This window comes from Podarcis melisellensis (genome assembly GCF_964234715.1).
Source record: "Podarcis melisellensis genome assembly, chromosome: 16".
Classification (NCBI taxonomy): Eukaryota; Metazoa; Chordata; class Lepidosauria; order Squamata; family Lacertidae; genus Podarcis; species Podarcis melisellensis.
The window spans coordinates 34584770-34603630 of NC_138533.1; the positions used below are offsets into that span (position 1 = coordinate 34584770).

The following is an 18861-nucleotide window of genomic DNA, read 5'->3' on the forward strand; positions in this document are numbered from 1 at the left end:
AAGATTAACATCTTTTCAGCACCAGGCAAATGTGTTTCTGTTCTCCCAGGCATTTTGAGTGCTAGTATCTTTGTAGTACATGGATCTTTTTCTGAAAGACACTGGTGATCGTGCCCAGGTGATGGGTTTTGCAGAGGGGGGTATTTACTTATTATGCATAATTAGTGTATGAATAATTTAAATTTTAGAATACAAAATACAACTTTAGTTAAGTCACACCGGATTGTATTCAACTAAATTCTACTCTGATTCAGCCCCCTGAAATAAATGGGCATGACTTGGTTTATTAATTTCAGTAGGTCAACTCTATGTAGAATTTAGACTTGGGGATAGTGACAAAATAAATTCTAAAAATCATGATTAAAGGGCTTTTCTTTACGTGAATGAAGCTCGCTCATGAGTTTCGGTGGGTGTTTTTTTGCTGGGAACCAGCTGCCAATTGCAGCTTCACTACTGGTGTAAACTGAGCAAACACATACAAGCACAACCTTCACACAATAGACCAAAAGGTAAAGTACCCCTAGATGGTTAAGGCCAGTCAGACTATGGGGTTGCAGCGCTCATCTCACTTTCAGCCTGAGGGAGCTGGTGTTTGTCCACAGACAGCTTTCCGGGTCATGTGGCCAGCATGGCTATATCACTTCTGGTGCAAAGGAATACTGTGACGGAAACCAGAGCTCACAGAAACACTGTTTACCTTCCCGCTGCAGCAGTACCTATTTATCTACTTGCACTAGTGTGCTTTTGAACTGCTAGGCTGGCAGGAGCTGGGACTGAGAGCTCACCCCATCACAGAGATTTGAACCGTGACCTTCCAATCAGCAAGCCCAAGAGGCTCAGTGGTTTAGACCACAGTAAACGGTGCTTCCATGCAATCTGGTTTCCGTCAGTGTTCCATTGCATATTTAATATAAAAACTGAGGTCATTTTTCAGTAGAAATACAGTCATCTTTAAGCTTCCTGATCTGGGATTAATCTTTTAACTCCAAGCTGCTACATGAGACTACCTCCTCCCTGCCCCAACAGTTTACCGTATGTTTTGCTGTATAAGACTCACTTTTTCCCTCCTAAAAAGTAAGGGGGAATGTGTGTGCATCTTATGGAGTGAATGCAGGCTGTGCAGCTATCCCAGAAGCCAGAACAGCGAGAGGTGATCCCTCTTGTTGTTCTGGCTTCTGAGATTCAGAATATTTTTTTTGTTTTCCTCCTCCAAAAACTAGGTGCGTCTTATGGTCTGGTGCGTCTTATAGAGCGAAAAATACGGTACATTTTGGCACCTCTCGTTTTCCTACACCTAGCAACTAGCAATTCTGGATTGAGTTGTTAGCAATTTCACTCCTCCGATACTGCAGATGTGATTGTTGTAAATCACATGCCTGTCTGGGACAAGCCTGGGAAAGGTAGAATGTCTTATCTCTTCCGCTGCGGGTACTATTACAATGTACTTTCGCTTTTAACACAAATTACTGCCAGTATGAATTGACACTAGGCTTAATTTTGCCTAACCTAGCCTTTAATTATCATAATTGTTTCATTACCATTTTACGCCAATGTTTACATTTCTCTCTCTGCATACACACATACAGTACACCTTCACTTCATAGCTTACAAAAATTCATGCCAAAGAAATGTGAGTCCTTCAGGTGCCACAAGGCTTCTAAAATGGTTTTCCTGGTTCTATTATTGTATGTCCACTTTTAAGGCTTGCAGTCTTTTTGATATACCATTAAACTACAATGGGCACTTTCCCCCTATATACACAAAAACCTAAGGATGTCATTGAACAGTAACCGTTGGAGGATTTGTAGTGCCGTATCTTTTGCAGGAAGCCAGGGCAGGGAAGGAAAAGATTCTGAAATGGCAGCTTTCAACAAGAGCGGAGGTTTGAATTAAGCAAGACCCAGAACTGTGAGGATATGAGGCAGGTCCAGAGAGAGTAGAGAGAATATGGGAGGGGCTTGAAGCTGTGAGGATATATGCACCCCCCAAAAAAAAAATTACAGTACCATCCCACATTGTATTTCATTTCTGATACCATGTGTTGCCTTCAACATGAAGTTCCAAATTCAAAGAACTTTAGAAAGTATGTTTTATTCACAAGCAAACAGTCATGTAAGTACATTCACCTACTGAAGTTCAACCTTCTCTAGCTGAACAAGCAAGACAGGCCTGCTCTTAATTCCAGTCATCTTAAAAGATATATATAGAAGCATGGGGAGGGGTGAGCAAAGGGGGCTGCAGAATAGGGCAAGGCATGTAAATGGTGGTGACCTATGTGCAAGGGGAAATTGAAAAGGGTCTCAGCAGAAGGGTAGAGGGGGAAAGGGGGGCAAAGTGAAAATGGGACTGCAAAGGGGGTTGCAAAAGAGGAGGCGGGCATGGGAATGGAGTTGAGAGCAAGGGCGTGAAAGGGTCTGAACAGGAGAGGTGGATTCACTAATTGGGCAGGTGAAAAGGGTGCTTAGCAGTTGCAACATGTTGGATCAGGAAGATGCAGGTTACCATGTAGGTTGTTTGTGTGCAAAGGAGTGCACAAAAGGAGAGTTGTGACATAGGGGAGGTGCTTAAACCAGTTGAAGTGGGGCTGTGAAACAGTTTCAGAAATGGGAGTTGGGGAGATAAAAAGCGAAAGTAGCTGCATGGAGTGGGAAGGGAAAGATCTAGTGGGTTAATATGGTGGGAATGGTAGGGGGTGGCAAGCAGAGGCACAGCCCCTAGCATCCCAGTATTTTTGTTAAAGCAGACCTACTCTTATCAAAGGCTGCAAGCCAGAAAGAAGACTTCCTCATTTGTTGAAGTCCAAGGATTTAGTTACAAATTCTTTCACTACATTTCAATAGATCTGTTTTAAGTTGAATTTCTTAGGATCTGGGCCAACTGACAGAACCTCTTCCATACATACATTCTAAGATTGTCCGGAGATACGATTTTGGCAGCTTGGAAGGCTATAACCTATTTAGTAGCAACTATAACACTAAAGCCCTGCACCACACCAATTGTGGGAACAGAGGATGGCTGAGATGCAAGAGTAGAGCTACTCTAATTACTCAACATGACTAAGATGGGTCCATTAATTTCAATGGATCTACTTCGAATAAGGCAGGTTAGTTGAATACTTTCTGTTGAAACTCCCTAGCTCAAGAACTGATATTATCTACATCATGTACTTTGGAATCACATTAGCATACAGCCAGAGTATTTAGTCTTCTGAAACTCTTTGTTGCAGTGTTCATTCTACGTGCTCTCCTTTTACTGTATTTATTGCCAAAATAGGATCTCTCTCATGACATGGTTTATAAAAATTTAAGAGCCTAAACACTGGTGTTTCCTTTTTCCAGCATTTCTCCTTCCCATGATTTCTCTTGCTTTGGGCCCTGCCTCACCAGCACAGAAAACAGGTAGCTAGCAAAACACCATGGACATTTGAAAAATTGTGAATAGCTTCTATGCAGGGTGGAATTTTATTCAGAAGTGCAATGCTAGAGAGGTAAGCCCTTTGCTCAACTCTATGACCTGGAAAGCAAACTTCCATAGGCACTTAGTGTCTGAAGGGAAGCTTCCATATACACTGTGGCAGAGTAAACCGCCCCACCTTCCCAGCACACAACAATGAAAACTGCCCACACACTACACAACTGGTTAACATGCACAGCACTTTATGATGCTTTAGTATTACACTTTATTTGGCCAGCCTCTCCTAACTTGTACAAAGGAAAGTGAACTGGAATAAAATCCCATTAAAACTTGCTTTCAGTTAATTTGCTAAAAATATATATAGTACAGTATTGCCTATCTGCAGCCCACCCAGTGCGGGAAACAGATGTGCAAGTGATGAAACTGTTTCCTACTGCATGCCTTTACAGTGCTATGGACAAATCTCCAAAAGGCAGACCTAACTGATTAGGCCCAATGCTGCAATTTCAATTCAACCCCAACACAATCCAATTGTCTTAAATCAAAGTACGGCAGCTTTTCCAGAATGTGAATTTACTCTGACTGCTAGCCAGAGCACTTGGCCTGTTTAGGGTTAAAAGTGTTTTTACTCTGCCCCAATTTGGTTGAAGCTTTGAGGACTCTGAATAACTATTCTTAAATTCATGAAGAGTCACTTGCTTGGATATTTGAAATACAACTTTATTATGGTCTAAAGAAAAAGGAATGGGAATGACAGTAACAAACAAGATTTACCACTGAATACTGTGATGCGACTGCAGCAGTCAGATTCGAAACTCAAAATGGGGAGAAAATTGCAGTCCAAAACAGCTAAATATGCAGGTCCAAAATGAAGGAATTTTTTTTAACTGCCACATTCACTCCAAAGCCCATTCTCTCTTTCAGCATTTCAAAGATTAAAGCACATGTTCTGCTCAGCTAGAATAATAAAGTGGCAAACACGCTGCACCACTGACATCACAGGACAGTTGCCTATAAAACTAGACTTCTGACGCTGGGCTCCAGCTTCACTCCCTCACAGATCATCATCTTCATCTGGCAGTGCAGTGGTCTGAGCAATCTGGAATGGGGGGAGAGGGAAAACAAGTTTAGTAACATTCTAAAGTCAATGGCAACAACAAGCAGATCACGATCTCAAGTCCTTTTATGAGCTCATTTACCTGTAAATCTTGCTCATACTGTGCTGCCAATGCTGGATCCATAACGACCTCTGGTGGTGCAAGAGCAGGCATGGCCACGAATTCCAAGTTGGGATCTCCAATTAGCTTTCTTGCCAGCCAAAGAAAGGGTTTCTCAAAATTATAGTTACTCTTGGCTGAAATATCGTAGTACTGGAGGAAAAGAGAGATTGCACATTTAGAAACAAACCAGAGGGCAATCAGTGTCCATATGCTGTTGCAGAAACCAAGTTCTGCAGCAGCTTAAAACACAAACTGTTTAACTGTGGCACAAGCCCTGCAGATTCATGAAGAGTTTTCCTCAACGGGCAAATAAACCCAATGATTTCTCTCCCACTACAAGGTGGAAAATTAACATTGCATAGAACTAGGCCTGGGTTGAAGGGCCAGAGTGTGATGGCACTTTCACCTGGCGGTGTATCGTGGATGTGCCTGCCTGCGCCTGACTCCCTCTGCCACAAGCGCCTGGCACGCATAGGCTGTAGCTTGTTCCTCCCTCTGCTTTTCAACATGGCGATGTATCACTGTATCATGTTTAACTGGAGATACATCACGATGCTGAAAAGCTGGCACAGCCCAGCCCTAAATACCACTTAATCCCATTCTGAATGTTGGAGCCCTCTTGTAGACATTCATGTATGGTACAATGCTTTTAGTCCCAATGATTTTTTGTGTCCATGTGGTACAATTTCCCTCTAGTTGTATCTGTGTGCATAAACATACACCCAGCTGTGGAGGTTTGAGATGACCTTGATGCAACTAGCTGACAAAAGTAGAATTATCTTCCATTGAACCTTCCTTTAAACATAGCCTTTTACATAGCAATCATCAGAAGGAATTTAGAAGTAGACTTCATTATTTATTTTTTTCTAAAGCAAGCAGCTGAGAAATGTAATGTGAACTAAGAAACCAAAATTACAGAGGCCATGGCTCCTTCACTTCTTCCCAAAACAACTGACACACCACCCTACTGCTTTTGTCTTCCCATCTTAACTATTATCTTTAGCAGGAGAACTTTATCTTACCTGCAGGTTCTTCTTCCTGTGAAAGACAATCGACTTTGCTTTGACTTTCCTGTCCTTGATATCCACTTTGTTGCCACACAAAACTATGGGGATATTCTCACACACCCGTACCAGATCTCTATGCCAGTTGGGTACGTTCTTGTATGTAACTCTTGATGTTACATCAAACATTATGATGGCACATTGAGCTAAAAAGTTGAAACGATTTGTAGTTAATTAACAGGGATCAAACTCACACAATGTACAGCTACCCAAACTCAAAATCTACTATTTTACAGGTGCTCCTTTAACAGACCCACTAACCCTTGATGTGTTACCTCAAAAACTAACCTTAGTAGCTGTGTTTTTATGATTAAAGAGCCCACAACCCAACATTTCAAAATAAAGCATGAAGATGGCAAAAAACCTCTGCTTAAGTTGATTTAGTTACTTTCTGATGTCTTCCAACGAAAGTCCTGCACAATTGTGATAATCTAAAACATGTTCATAACACATTGGTGCAGACCAAACCTTCACAAGCAGCTGCCAGTGATTACATTGGCAGATGCCCTTTAAAAAGCCAAATTATAACTAGAGGTTGCTGCATTTAAATTACAGACACTTCACACTCTGGTCAGGTGGCAAAAATGTGCTTTGAACAGTTAATCAGCCCAAATAGCTGAGCAGACAACTTACCTTGGATGTAGTAGCCATCGCGCAGACCTCCAAATTTCTCCTGTCCAGCTGTGTCCCACACATTAAATTTAATAGGACCTCTGTTGGTGTGGAACACCAGAGGATGAACTTCAACACCCAGAGTAGCTGCAATTACATAAAATCTCTGTTGGAACATTGCATGTAGAAGTGTAGAATATGAGCGCATATTCTAATTGAAATATTGACCTGTAGACTATCAGCAAGTGTGAGAAAACATGAGAAAAATATGATCCTTCACTTACGTTAAGTTATTCACCTTCATCTGTTTAATAAGACTGACCATCATAAACCACTTGCCCAAAACAATGGGATGGTTTTTTATCTTGTCAACAAAAGATCTACGATGCCTGTGACGCTGCCTTTAAAGACCTCCATTTAAATAAGGGACGGAGAACCCGGAGGTTCTCCAGAAGTTGCTGGGCTCTAACTCCAGGCTGGGGCTGATGCAACTTGCACTCCAGTATTAGGTTCATCACCCCTGATCTACAACTTCACATTTTTTATTGCAAGATCTGGTACATTCTTTTCCCTAGAACCAATTTATTTTGCTTACCACCCTCCCCTCTTCCAACATCAATCAACTGACAAAGGAGAAAAAATCCAATTGTGTTACAAATTCAGATGCCCCTTTAACTTATAGTGTTAAGTCACACAACTGTAAATGCTCAAAAAACTTGTACATTACAAAAAACACATTACCACTTTATTTTACTGAAATCTACTTTGCCAAAAAAAAAAGCCACCAGTTATTTTACGTAAGTAAAAGGTACATAGGTAAAAGATTACATATCACTAATATAGCAGCACAATAGAAAAAGGAAGACATTTGACATACCTACATACTTCTTCTCAAATTCACCAGTCAAGTGACGTTTTACAAATGTTGTTTTACCAGTACCACCGTCACCAACCAAAACAAGCTGTTGAAATACAAATTTAAAGAATTCAGATACTTTTGTACTGCAACTACATCCTAGGTTAACTTCTACCAACAATGGAAGTATTTCTCCAGCTAGACAGGTAAAGAGGTGAGAGTTTTAGTCCAGGGCTGGGGAAATCCTAGTTCAAATCCCCACATAGCCTGAAGTTCACTGGCTGGACGTAGGCCAGTAATTCTCTCACAACCTAACTTTCCACAAAGGATTGTTGCGGAGGGTGGGTGGGGGTAATTAGGGGGAACCAAATATGGCACCTTGAGCTACTAGAAATAAAGAATTTAAAACAAATGTATTAAGTACTGGGGTTTAAGATAGCTAACTTACATTAAACCACTTTAAAACTCAAATACACTGCATCAACTGCAGGCAAGAGCTTATTTCATTTCATTATTAAATATACCATATATACTGCCCTTCATCCAAAGATCAGAGTGGTATACAACATAAAGATTCAAAATGAAAACACAAAATGCATAACATAGTAACAAAACACACACCCAATAACCTCCTTTCCACAAACACATTTAAAAGGTCATAGATTGTTTTTATCAGTCAAAGGCCTGGTTGAAGAACATTTTTTTTCTTTTCTTAATTTTTTTCTTATTGAATTGTTATGCAAATACAAACGAAACAAAGTATAAAAACATTTCAAATTGAATACAAAAAAGAAAAGAAACAGAAAAGAAGAGAGAAAAGAAGAAAAAGAAAAAAGAGCCAACGCAAAAAGAAGATAAGTCTAATACATACAAGGTAACTTTGATAGACAGCCCAGAATGTCATTTCTCTACCGAGATGCTGACCCTTAAGGAGTCAATCTCTTTTTATTATACTTTTGGTTTTTTAACTTCCATCGACCTCACGGTGGTTCATTTCTTATAACTAAAGCAATTTCTCTGTATTTCAATATATTCCTCATCTTGGTATAAGGAGGTTTATTCTAAACACAACCAAATCTTGGTTGAACTGTGACTGGATAGGTAGGTATTTAGGCATTCCCATTCCTTCTGGACTATTTTATTTGACTTGTTCCTTAAGGCTTCAGTCAACTTAGCAAGTTCCAAGTACTCGCTCAGCTTCTGTGGCCAATCTCCTCTAGTTGGTATATGGCCACCCTTCCAGTACTTGGCTATTAGTAACCTAGCCGCCGCCACTGCATAGAAAAAAATTTTAATCTTTCTTTGGGGATATTGTCAGTTAGTAATAATTCCATTTTTTGTGAAATGTGATTATTTTTTCATTTCCTCGTAGATCGTGTCCCAGAATTTTCTCATTTTGGGGAACGACCACCACATATGAAAGGTTCTCACATTTTCATCTGGTACATAGAGATATGTAAGTAAAGCACCAAGCGAGCCTCCTGGGGAGAGCACTCCACAAGAGGGCAGCCACTGTAGAAAAGGCCCAGTCTCACATTGCCACCTAGTCCAGGTCAGTTCTTATTGGGAGATGTGGTCCTTGAGGTATTGTGGTCCTGAGCCGTTTAAGGCTTTATAGGTTAATCCCACAAAATATCTACACACTGGCACATATCCATTCCACCTGACTTTATAGGAGTAATTCAGAGTAAGCGGCATATAGCTGCCATGTAAAATGTTCATAATCATAACCAACGCCACTTCAACCAGGCTTAAAAACCTACCCATCTTCAAGATGAGCAGAAAACCGAACAGATGACAAAATGTTCTTTTTGCACATTGCCTGGGATAGAAGAGGAAGGTAATACCATAGGTGCTAGCCCTCTAGGATTTAATTCAGAGGAAAATGTAAATGGCTTACATTCAGCCTAGTACCTATATACTGCATAGACTAGTTGGACTAGTAGAATAAAAATTAATTTACACTTTTAAGCATCTATCTATGCAAAAACCACGAAGGGTGATAAATAATTTTAACCTAAATAATTTTTAACCAATGTGACCGGTCTATTGGTATTGGCAGACCACTTAAGGATTTTCTGCCTGCTGTAACAATTGTCATACTGTGTTGTATGGTTTTTAATTGTATTTTGAAAACACACCATGTACCACCTAAACAAAGCTCAGGACCACTAGTAATCGGTAGATCGGAATTTGGGAACTTCTGCTCTAAAGCAAGTTAGGGGGCACTGAGGGGAGAAGAGGGAGAGTCCTTTCAGGTCTACTTGTTATTGCTCAATGATGGAAGGAAACTTCTAAAATACTGTACCAAGAGAGGCTTGGGTTAATAGCACCTGGAACTCTGCTCTATCAGAACACCTCACAAATCATCAGTGACTAATCAAAGTTCTCTCCAAAAAAAGATACCTTTGACATCTGGTCTCACTTTTTCTCTTTTACTGAAGAACAGCATATTTTAACACCACCATCATTACAGAGGTGTCTGTGAAGGGGATATATTGATTGAAAATGTATTGTAACATTTGAATGTGTTTTTGGGGAGGCGGGTGTGTGAAAAAAGTCTACTTGTGAGGTGTTGGATGTCCATACTTTTTCCAAGATGTGAAATGTAGTGATCCATACAAATTTGTACAATCACTTCCCTGGCTGAGCTATTAATCCAACCAAAAGGCAAGATAGTACTTCATGCATCTGAGACTATACTGCCCTTAGATCTCTACTTTTAAAGGCTCACAGATAACTCAGCTGTGGAAGCATAAGTGGAAAGTAGTTTTTTTAATTGAACATGTGACGTTAGAAAGAAATTGCACAAGTCACACATTATGCCACAAAAAACGCTGAAGGAAGCACAGGAATTGTTATTGAAAGCATACAACACAATTTACTGTATATGGCTCACTGTAAAATGCAAAAAAAAAAAATTAAAAAATTAAAAGTCCCAAATATCCATAACTCTGTCTACCTATTTAAATATGTCCCCGCATTTTAAATGCTAACTTAATCAAATTGTAATTTGTACAGCCCTGGCAGAAAAGTTGAGCATCAAGTCTTCTCTTGAATAAATAATGTAATCAAAACCTATGGAAACAAAGAAGTCACGACACCCAAGCCTCCAATCCTATACACACTTAAATGAGAGTTAAATCCAGTTGAACTTAATGGACCTTTTTCTAAGTAAGCATCCAGAATTGCATCCCCCACATGCCTGATCCCAAACAAACCTAGGAGACTTTTAAGATTTACAAGGTCCATTTTGTTTTTATCGACCTTAAGCAAGCAGCTCTCAGAAGCCTTCTCAACCGAGTGGGGTTTAAAAAACAAATAATCCTAACAAAACTGCCCACCAGACGTGTAGCCTAATGAACATCCTTGTGTGGTTTCATCAGCCTAACAAAGGAAGCTCCCAAGCTAGTATCACGAGTCGTTTTAAAGAAGTGGTTTCTTTTAAAGAGAAAGGAAGAAAAGAGGGGAAGTGTGCTTGTCCCGGCCTCGCTCCTTACCTTAAACTGCACTTGCGGTTCTCCCTGCGGGGCGGCCATGCTGCTGCGTCTACTGGGAGAGAGAGAAAGGCCCGATTGAGGTTAAAAAGAAGAAAAAAACTCCCGTGCTGCGCTCATCTGCCCACGCCGCCCAAAAGGCGCGTGGCTCGCTCTCCATCCGGGTCAGGGAGGAAGCAGTAAATGGCGGCCAAGGGGTTTTTGTGTGTGTGTGCGCGCGCGCGCGCTTCTTTCCCCGCCCTCCATGCTCTCCCTCTCACCCCCCCATCCCCCCCCCCCCAGGATGGCTCAGCAGAATTGAGAAACTGCATTAAATTTGGGGGGGGAGAGAGTTGCTAATGGCGTGGGCAGGCAGAGAGGAAACAATATTTTAGAATATAATCCAAGACTCCCCACCCCCCCCGCAAAATATCCAAGGCCTTCCACCTTTTTCCCCCATTTTCTACGTTCCCAAACCAGCATGCATCATATATACCCACACATATATTTAACACGGAAGGAATGGGGGGGCCTCTCTCTCGTTTCTCCCCCTCCCCCCGCGCGACGACCCTCCCATCGTCTCCTCTCGGCCCCCCCGCCGGAATCCCCGTCCCCGCGCACTCACTCACTCGCGCCCTCGAGCCGGTGGGGGGGGGTCGGAATGCGGTTCTCTCTCTCTCCCTCCCTCAACGGCCTCCCCTCCAAACCGCCGTTCCGCGCCTCGCCTCCCGACTAACGGCGCGAGGAGGGGAAGGGACCGCGAGGGATTGTGACGCGGGCGCGCGACGGAGCGCGTGCGTCCGCGTCCCCGCCGCCGCCGTTCCCCTCCCCCCCCCACGCCGCCGCATCCCCTCCCCTCCCCCCCACCGCCGGCGTGAGGTAAATCCTGGGCCTCTCTCCTCAGGAGCCACGCGAGGAGGCCCGAGAGCTTCGAAGGCCTCAAAGGCCGCTGCCTCGGGGAGGCCTCGTTGCCGTCGCCGCGGAGAGGCCGCCGCTTCGTTCCTCATGGATCTCTCGCTCTCTCTCCCCTTCCACCCCGTTAACCGCCGTCCATTACCTTCTCGGTGCGTCTCTCCGCTCTTTCTCTCCCGCTTCCGCCGCCTCCTCCTCTGGTTCCTTTCTTCCTTTCCGTGTGTGTGTGTGTGTTTAAACTGGGCGGGCGGCTGAGGAAGAAGATGGCGGAAGCGCGGCGGTTCAAATAGCCGTAAAAAAGAACGAGGCAAAGGCGGGCTCGGCTCTGGGTGGGTTGGGAAAGGCGGGAGGGAGGGGAGGGCCTGCGTGCGCGCGCACGGCGGGAGACGCGACGACGTCGGGGGGGGGCAGCACGCAACGGACGCCTAGAGCGCCGTGGGAGGGGCCGGGTTGTCACGTGGGAGAGGGTTGAAACGCGCCTAGAGCGCATGGGTCGCGTGGGGCTTGCGCGCATGCGCGGCCCCGTCTCGAAGGCCGCCCGTAGCCTGGAAGTACACTTTTTTGTCCTGGGCGCGCGTGCGCAGTAAGGCACTCGAGCCGCCCGGCGCTGAGCCTCGGGTAGGAGATGGTGGCGGGAAAGCCTTGCTTTCCTTCTTTCCCCTCCCTCTTCTTTCCCCTCCTCCCTCCGTCTTTCCCACAGAGCTCGGGGCGCCCCTTTTTGTTACTCCCTTCAAGGGCCGGGAGCCCGTCCATGAGGCAGAGCCAGCCGCCTCAGCTGTGCTCACCTCAGAAGAGGAGCTGTAGGGGAGGGCCGGCCTTCTCCCACATATGCAGCTCCTGTCCCTTGTGGGGCGCATTTTAAATTATTATTACATTTATAGACCACCTTTATCTTCCAATGAACCCAATGGTTCTCCTCCTTCCCGTTTCATCCTACCTGTGAGGTAGGTTAGGTTAAGACATGGGTAGGCAAACTAAGGCCCGGGGGCGCATTTGGCCCAATTGCCTTCTAAATCCGGCCCCCAGACGGTCTGGGAATCAGCGTGTTTTTGCATGAGTAGATTGTGGGGTTTTATTGTGTCCTGTCGCCTCTGAGCTCAGTTTTGCTCACTGCTTTCCCTTCTGGGGACACAGATGGGACTGTGGTCTAAACCAGTGTTTCCCAACCGGTGTTCCGCGGCACACTAGTGTGCCGCAAGACGTTGCCTGGTGTGCCGTGGGAGGGAGGCGGGCGAGTCGGGAGGCGGGGCGGCGGCGGCGAGCACACGCGGGGCGGCGAGCGAGCGAGCTCCCACATCCCATCGCCGCTCGCTACTGGGCCTGCACATGCACGAAGTTTTCGCGCATCCCATCGCCGCTCGCTACTGGGCCTGCGCATGCGCGAAGTTTTCGCGCCTTCGGGATTCCCTTCAGCAGGCATCAAGCAGCCTACCTCCCTGCTTTTTCCAATTAAGGCAACCTCCACTCTCCTGCCCCTCCGCGTTTCTCACCCCAAAGCCTTGTGGGCAGCAGGAAGTGGGGCCGTCCTGCCTCTACCCCACGCCGGGTGGCTGCTGACACGTCCCTTGGGCAGGAGAGGCATCCGGCTGGATGAAGGCAGCGACGCCAGGGGAACGAAACAGCACGGCAGGTCTGAGCTGGCGCCTGGAAGGACACAAATTGCTTCATGTCGCTGCATTCCACAGCTCCGAGGCTGGCAGGTGAATGCGTGCACTTCTCTCTCTCTCGTTTTATTTAATGTGCATTTTAGAAGCATGTGGAAATATCCTGCGTCATCAACCACTTTGGGGAAAGTGTGCGCGTGTGTGTTTGGGGCTAGATTTCATGCATGCCTTTTTTTTTTAAGTTCTCTTCCTGCTTCATCCACATTCACCCCCCAAAAGGCCATTTTCTGCGTGCTGAATAAATTCTGCAACTCAAACGGCACGAGGTGCCAATGCATCGGGGCTGTGGAATTTATTCTGCTTGCAGAATTCTGCAACTCAACCGCATTTTGATGTTTAAATGTTGTATTTTAATCTTGTTTTTAAGTTATATTTCAATCAACTTGTTTTATTATTGGTTTTTTTATTTCAATCAACTTGTTCTTTATTATTGTTTTTATTTCAATCGACTTATTTTTTATTATTTATTATATTTCAATCAACTTGTTTTTTATTATTTGTTGTTAGCCGCCCTGAGCCCGGTCTTGGCTGGGGAGGGCGGGGTATAAATAAAATTTATTTGGGAAAGATGGTTTAGGTATGTCCAAGCAGGCTTGATAGCAAAAACTGTTTCTCACAAACTTAACAGCGTATACAGCCATTAAGTGACAGTGGCCTTATTACAGTGTTTTTCAACCGCTGTTAGTGTTTCTCAACCTTTTTAGGTTTTCTGTAAACTGGGGAAGACATCCATGTTGGAAGTTCAATTCCTTGCTTAGCCATGAAGCTCAATGGAAATTGCCTTGCTCTTGCCCTCTCTAATCCAGTGTTTTTCAACCGCTGTTCCGCGGCACACTAGGCCCTCAGGGACCTCGTGGCTTCCGCTTTTGCGTGTGCTGCCGTCACTCTTCCCGCCATTCCCATGTATAATTCGTGCCCGTAATACAGGCAGTAAAAACTGTTCTGTATAACGACTACCCCGCCTCTCCCCCCCCCATCTAAACCCATTTTTTTTCCTTTGCAGAAATGAGCCGCTGCATTGAGCTCACACAGTATGCATGTTTTTGCCTGGCTGTGATTGGTCCGGACTCCAGCCTGGACCTATCACAGTAGGACATCATCTTCCGACTTCCTTCCCGCCCGAGCACAGAGACCAGGACTCAGCGGGAGTCGGCACTGCAGAGAGGCCGGATACTGCAGTGATGGAAAAGTTTTTGAAAAGAAAAGAACTGGACTCTGAACAAAATTTGGAGCCAGATGAGAGCCCAAGTATGAGTGGGCATGAAAAGAAAGCAAAGATGGTTAGCTCAAGCAAATTCTCTGGCACAAGGCAATATAGCGAAAGCTATATTTCATTTGGATTTACTTTCACCGGAGATGCAAACCAACCAACTCCACTGTGCGTGGTGTGTGGTGAAAAGCTAGCTAACAGTGCTATGGTCCCAAGCAAACTTAAACGCCATCTCCAAACGAAACACCCTTCGCTTCAAAACAAGAATGCGGACTATTTTGTTCGCCTGCGTGAAAACACGGAGAAACAGGCAACTTTCATGAGACAAACCTCAAAGGTAAATGAAAGAGGTCTTAAAGCTAGCTATCACGTTGCTGAACTTATAGCCAAGTCAAAAAAGTCGCACACTGTGGCAGAGACATTAATACTTCCCGCCTGCAAAGCTATTGTAGAGGAGATGCTCGGACCTGAAGCAGCTAAGGAAATAGCCAAAGTCCCTCTCTCAAACAACACAATTTCCAGACGTATTAATGACATGTCTGCAAACATTGAAAGTGTGGTTTTGGAAAAGATCCATAGCAGTGAGAAATTTGCATTACAACTTGACGAGTCTACTGATATCAGTGGACATGCTCAACTCTTGGCCAATGTGCGTTTTGTTGATGGTGATGCAATTAGAGAAAACTTCTTTTTCTGCAAGGCATTGCCAGAAAAAGCAACAGGAGAAGACATTTTTCGGGTCACATCAGAATACCTTGAACAAGGAGGACTTAAGTGGGAAAACTGCACAAGTGTCTGCACCGATGGAGCTGCAGCCATGGTCGGGCACACCAAAGGCTTTGTAAGCAGAGTGAAGGAAAGAAATCCAGATGTGATTGTTACGCATTGTTTTTTGCACCGTGAGGCCCTCGTAGCCAAGACTTTACCAGCAGACCTAGTTCATGTGTTGGATGATGTTGTGCGCATGGTAAACTTTGTAAAGTCACGACCCGTGAAAAGTCGCATATTTGCAGCTTTGTGTGAGGAGATGGGAGCGAAGCATAAAACCTTGCTGTTTCATACGGAGGTCCGGTGGTTGTCGCGTGGCAAGGTCTTGGTTTGTGTGTATGAGCTGCGGGAGGAACTTAAAGTGTTTCTGACAAATGAGAGGTCAGATTACGCAAAACTGCTTGCAAGTGATGAGTGGTGTGCAAGGCTGGCATACCTGGCAGATATATTTCATCATCTGAATGAACTGAACACACGAATGCAAGGCCGAAATGAAAACCTGCTTACAAGTACAGATAAAATAAATGGATTCCGTGCAAAGGTGCAACTCTGGCATCAACACGTGGAAAGTGGCAATCTTGAAATGTTCACACTCACCAAGCAATGGCAAGGTGTTCACACTGCTGCACTGTGTGAGATAATAGCTAAACATTTAAAAACTCTCGAGGGGAAGTTGTCATTTTATTTCTCTTCAGTCTCCACTGAATGCCTTGACTGGGTTAGGGACCCTTATAGCTCAGCATCAGTTGGTGGAAAGGACATGACTTTACAGGAGCAGGAGGAACTAACTGAACTGAGACAAAATCGTGGTTTCAAGCTAAGATTTGCTGATCTACCTTTGGACAGTTTTTGGTTGGAAACTGCCAAGGAGTTCCCCCTTCTGGCAAACAAAGCTATTTTGACATTGCTCCCATTTTCCACTACATATCTCTGTGAGTAGAGCTTTTCAAGCATGATTGCTATAAAAACTAAAAACAGAGAGAGACTGAGAGCTGTTGACGAAGAGCTACGTGTGTGTCTTTCTTCGATTCCAGCCAGAATATCAGCTTTGTGTTCAGCCAAACAGGCCCAGGTTGCGCACTGAATAAAGTATTTTATGATTTTTCATATTTCTGTTTACTTACTATTTCATAATTAAGTAATTATAAAATACTTTCTTTGTGTTTATTTGATTCCTATTAAAGAGAGTTACTTTATAGTCAATATAGGCACAGAGTTAATTTTTTAAACATTTTCTAATGGTGGTGTGCCTCGAGATTTTTTTCATGAAACAAGTGTGCCTTTGCCCAAAAAAGGTTGGGAAACACTGGTCTAAACCTCTCCTGGTATGCCCCGCAGAGGACCTTTGTTGTTGTTGTTTAGTCGTGTCCAACTCTTTGTGACCCCATGGACCAGAGCACGCCAGGCACTCCTGTCTTCCACTGCCTCCCGCAGTTTGGTCAAACTCATGCTGGCACCTTCAAGAACACTATCCAACCATCTCATCCTCTGCCGTCCCCTCCATCTTTCCCAACATCAGAGTCTTCTATTCTCATTAGGTGGCCAAATTCTTGGAGTCTCAGCTTCACAATCTGTCCCCACTCAGGGCTGATTTCCTTCAGAATGGATAAGGTTTGATCTTCTTGCAGTCCATGGGACTCTCAAGAGTCTCCTCCAGCACCATAATTCAAAAGCATCAATTTTTCGGTGATCAGCCTTCTTTATGGTCCAGCTCTCACTTCCATACATCACTACTGGGAAAACCATATCTTTAACTATACAGACCTTTGTTGGCAAGGTGATGTCTCTGCTTTTAAAGATGCTGTCTAGGTTTGTCATTGCTTTTCTCCCAAGAAGCAGGCATCTTTTAATTTCATGGCTGGTGTCACCATCGGCTCCACCATCATGGAGCCCAAGAAAGTAAAATCTCTCACTGCCTCCATTTCTTCCCCTTCTATTTGCCAGGAGGTGATGGGACCAATGGCCATGATCTTCATGTTTTTGATGTTGAGCTTCAAACCATATTTTGCGCTCTCCTCTTTCACCCTCAATAAAAGGTTCTTTAATTCCTCCTCACTTTCTGCCATCAAGGTTGTGTCATCTGCATATCTGAGGTTGTTGATATTTCTTCCGCCAATCTTAATTCCGGCTAGGGATTCATCCAGCCCAGCCTTTTGCATGATGAATTCTGTATATAAGTTAAATAAGCAGGGAGACAATATACAGCCTTGTCGTACTCCTTTCCCAATTTTGAACAAATCAGTTGTTCCATATCCAGTTCTAACTGTAGCTTCTTGTCCCACACGAATAACCATAGTTTAGAGGTTCCAGGCCCTATGGAAGTCAGACTATCCTCCATCAGGGCCAGGGCCTTCTCAGTGATGGCTCCGATCTGGCGAAATGCTCTGTCCCATGAGACCAGGGCCCTGCAGGATTTAACCTCATTTCGCCATGCCTGTAAGAGAGCTATTCTGCTTGGCCTTTAATTTGAATTCAGCCTGACCTTTTATTTCCCTTCCCTTCTCTTTCTTCCCTCCCCCTCCCCTTTTATGAAGATTACCCGCTCTGGGACCCCACAGCTAATCTCCCCTGGCCTCCTCACTGGCCCAAGTAGGACTAATTCAGCCAGCTAGCCCTGGTGACTATCTAATGTTTATCGGACTGAATTCCCCCAAATTGATTTTGAACTTTAAATTTTATTTTTATTCATGCTTTTATATTGTATTTTATGCTGCTTCTATGTTGCATTACAATTAAGTGTTTTAAAATTGTTGTTAGCCGCCCTGAGCCCAGTTTTCTGAACCGGGAAGGGTGGGGTATAAATCAAATATTATTATTATTATTTAAAATGCATCTCTGTGTTATTTGTGGGTTATAGGAATTCATTCATATTTTTTCCCAAAATATAGTCCGCCTCTCCACAAGGTCTGAGGGACAGTGGACCGGCTCCCTGCTGGAAACGTTTGCTGACCCCTGGGCTAAGAGATGGTGACTGGCCCAAGGCTGAGTGGGCATTCAAACCCTGCTGTCCAAGGTCCTAGTCCAAAAGCTAACGATTACGCCACACTTAACAACTAAACATTATGCCTCTTAACAGCTAAACGTTAATTAACGTTTATTGGAATCAAAACACGTTTTCTCACAGCTATACTGGGTTAATTGTAGTGTTGGAATGGAGCCCACCCCCATCTAGTCCATGCCTGTATCCCTGCAATGCAGGAATAGTAGCTGAAGAATCCCTGACTGCCAGGGCTGGCCCCGTTTTTGGCACCTGAGGCGAACCACAAAATGGCACACGCACACACACCCTTCTAGGGAAGAAGGGATGAGTGAAGATCTGCATCAGGAACAAGGGTAAGAGGAGACCAGCAGCACCCCCTGAGGCTGCTGCAGAGGTGGCATTGGTGGGGCTGCTAAGCAGGTGTCGCACAGCAGCGGGCAATGCATTCCTTGGAGGCTGGATCTGCTGTGCGGTCCAGGGCACTTGCCTCATGGGTGGCCCGGCTTTGCTGACATTTGGTCATCCAACCTCTCTTTAAAAAGCCAAGGGAGGGGAGTCCACCATCTTCAGAGGTAGTCACTGTTTAGGGAAGCTTTTAATGTTTGATTCATTACTGTACAGTGGTGCCCCGCAAGACGAACGCCTCGCAAGACGAAAAACCCGCTAGACGAAAGGGTTTTCCGTT

At 44.4% G+C, this 18861-nt stretch overlaps 1 protein-coding gene across 4 annotated transcripts; it reads right to left on the bottom strand.

Moving 5' to 3' along the window:
- Positions 1–4113: 4113 nt before the first annotated feature.
- Positions 4114–11928, bottom strand: RAN (RAN, member RAS oncogene family). Of its 4 annotated transcripts, none has more exons than XM_081892859.1 (7): positions 11700–11928; positions 10667–10715; positions 7188–7272; positions 6332–6457; positions 5657–5844; positions 4614–4784; positions 4114–4513 (listed from the first exon to the last, which is right to left on the bottom strand). In XM_081892859.1, exons 2-7 carry the CDS (start codon positions 10703–10705, stop codon positions 4469–4471), a joined length of 654 nt encoding a protein of 217 aa, XP_081748985.1. In that variant the 5' UTR covers positions 10706–10715; positions 11700–11928; the 3' UTR covers positions 4114–4468. The 4 variants fall into 4 exon arrangements, with proteins under 4 accessions (XP_081748985.1, XP_081748984.1, XP_081748986.1 ...); XM_081892858.1 differs by having other exon boundaries at positions 10667–10718; positions 11700–11927; XM_081892860.1 differs by lacking the exon at positions 11700–11928 and adding an exon at positions 11272–11413 and having other exon boundaries at positions 10667–10718.
- Positions 11929–18861: the final 6933 nt, after the last annotated feature.

Excerpts from the sequence above, each read along its gene's own strand:
- RAN (XM_081892859.1), bottom strand. The coding sequence starts at position 10,705 with ATGGCCGCCCCGCAGGGAGAACCGCAAGTGCAGTTTAAG. Across the intron at positions 5,845-6,331 it reads CGATGGCTACTACATCCAAG|CTCAATGTGCCATCATAATG; the intron begins GTAAGTTGTCTG and ends TCAACTTTTTAG. Across the intron at positions 4,514-4,613 it reads AGTATGAGCAAGATTTACAG|ATTGCTCAGACCACTGCACT; the intron begins GTAAATGAGCTC and ends CCCCCATTCCAG.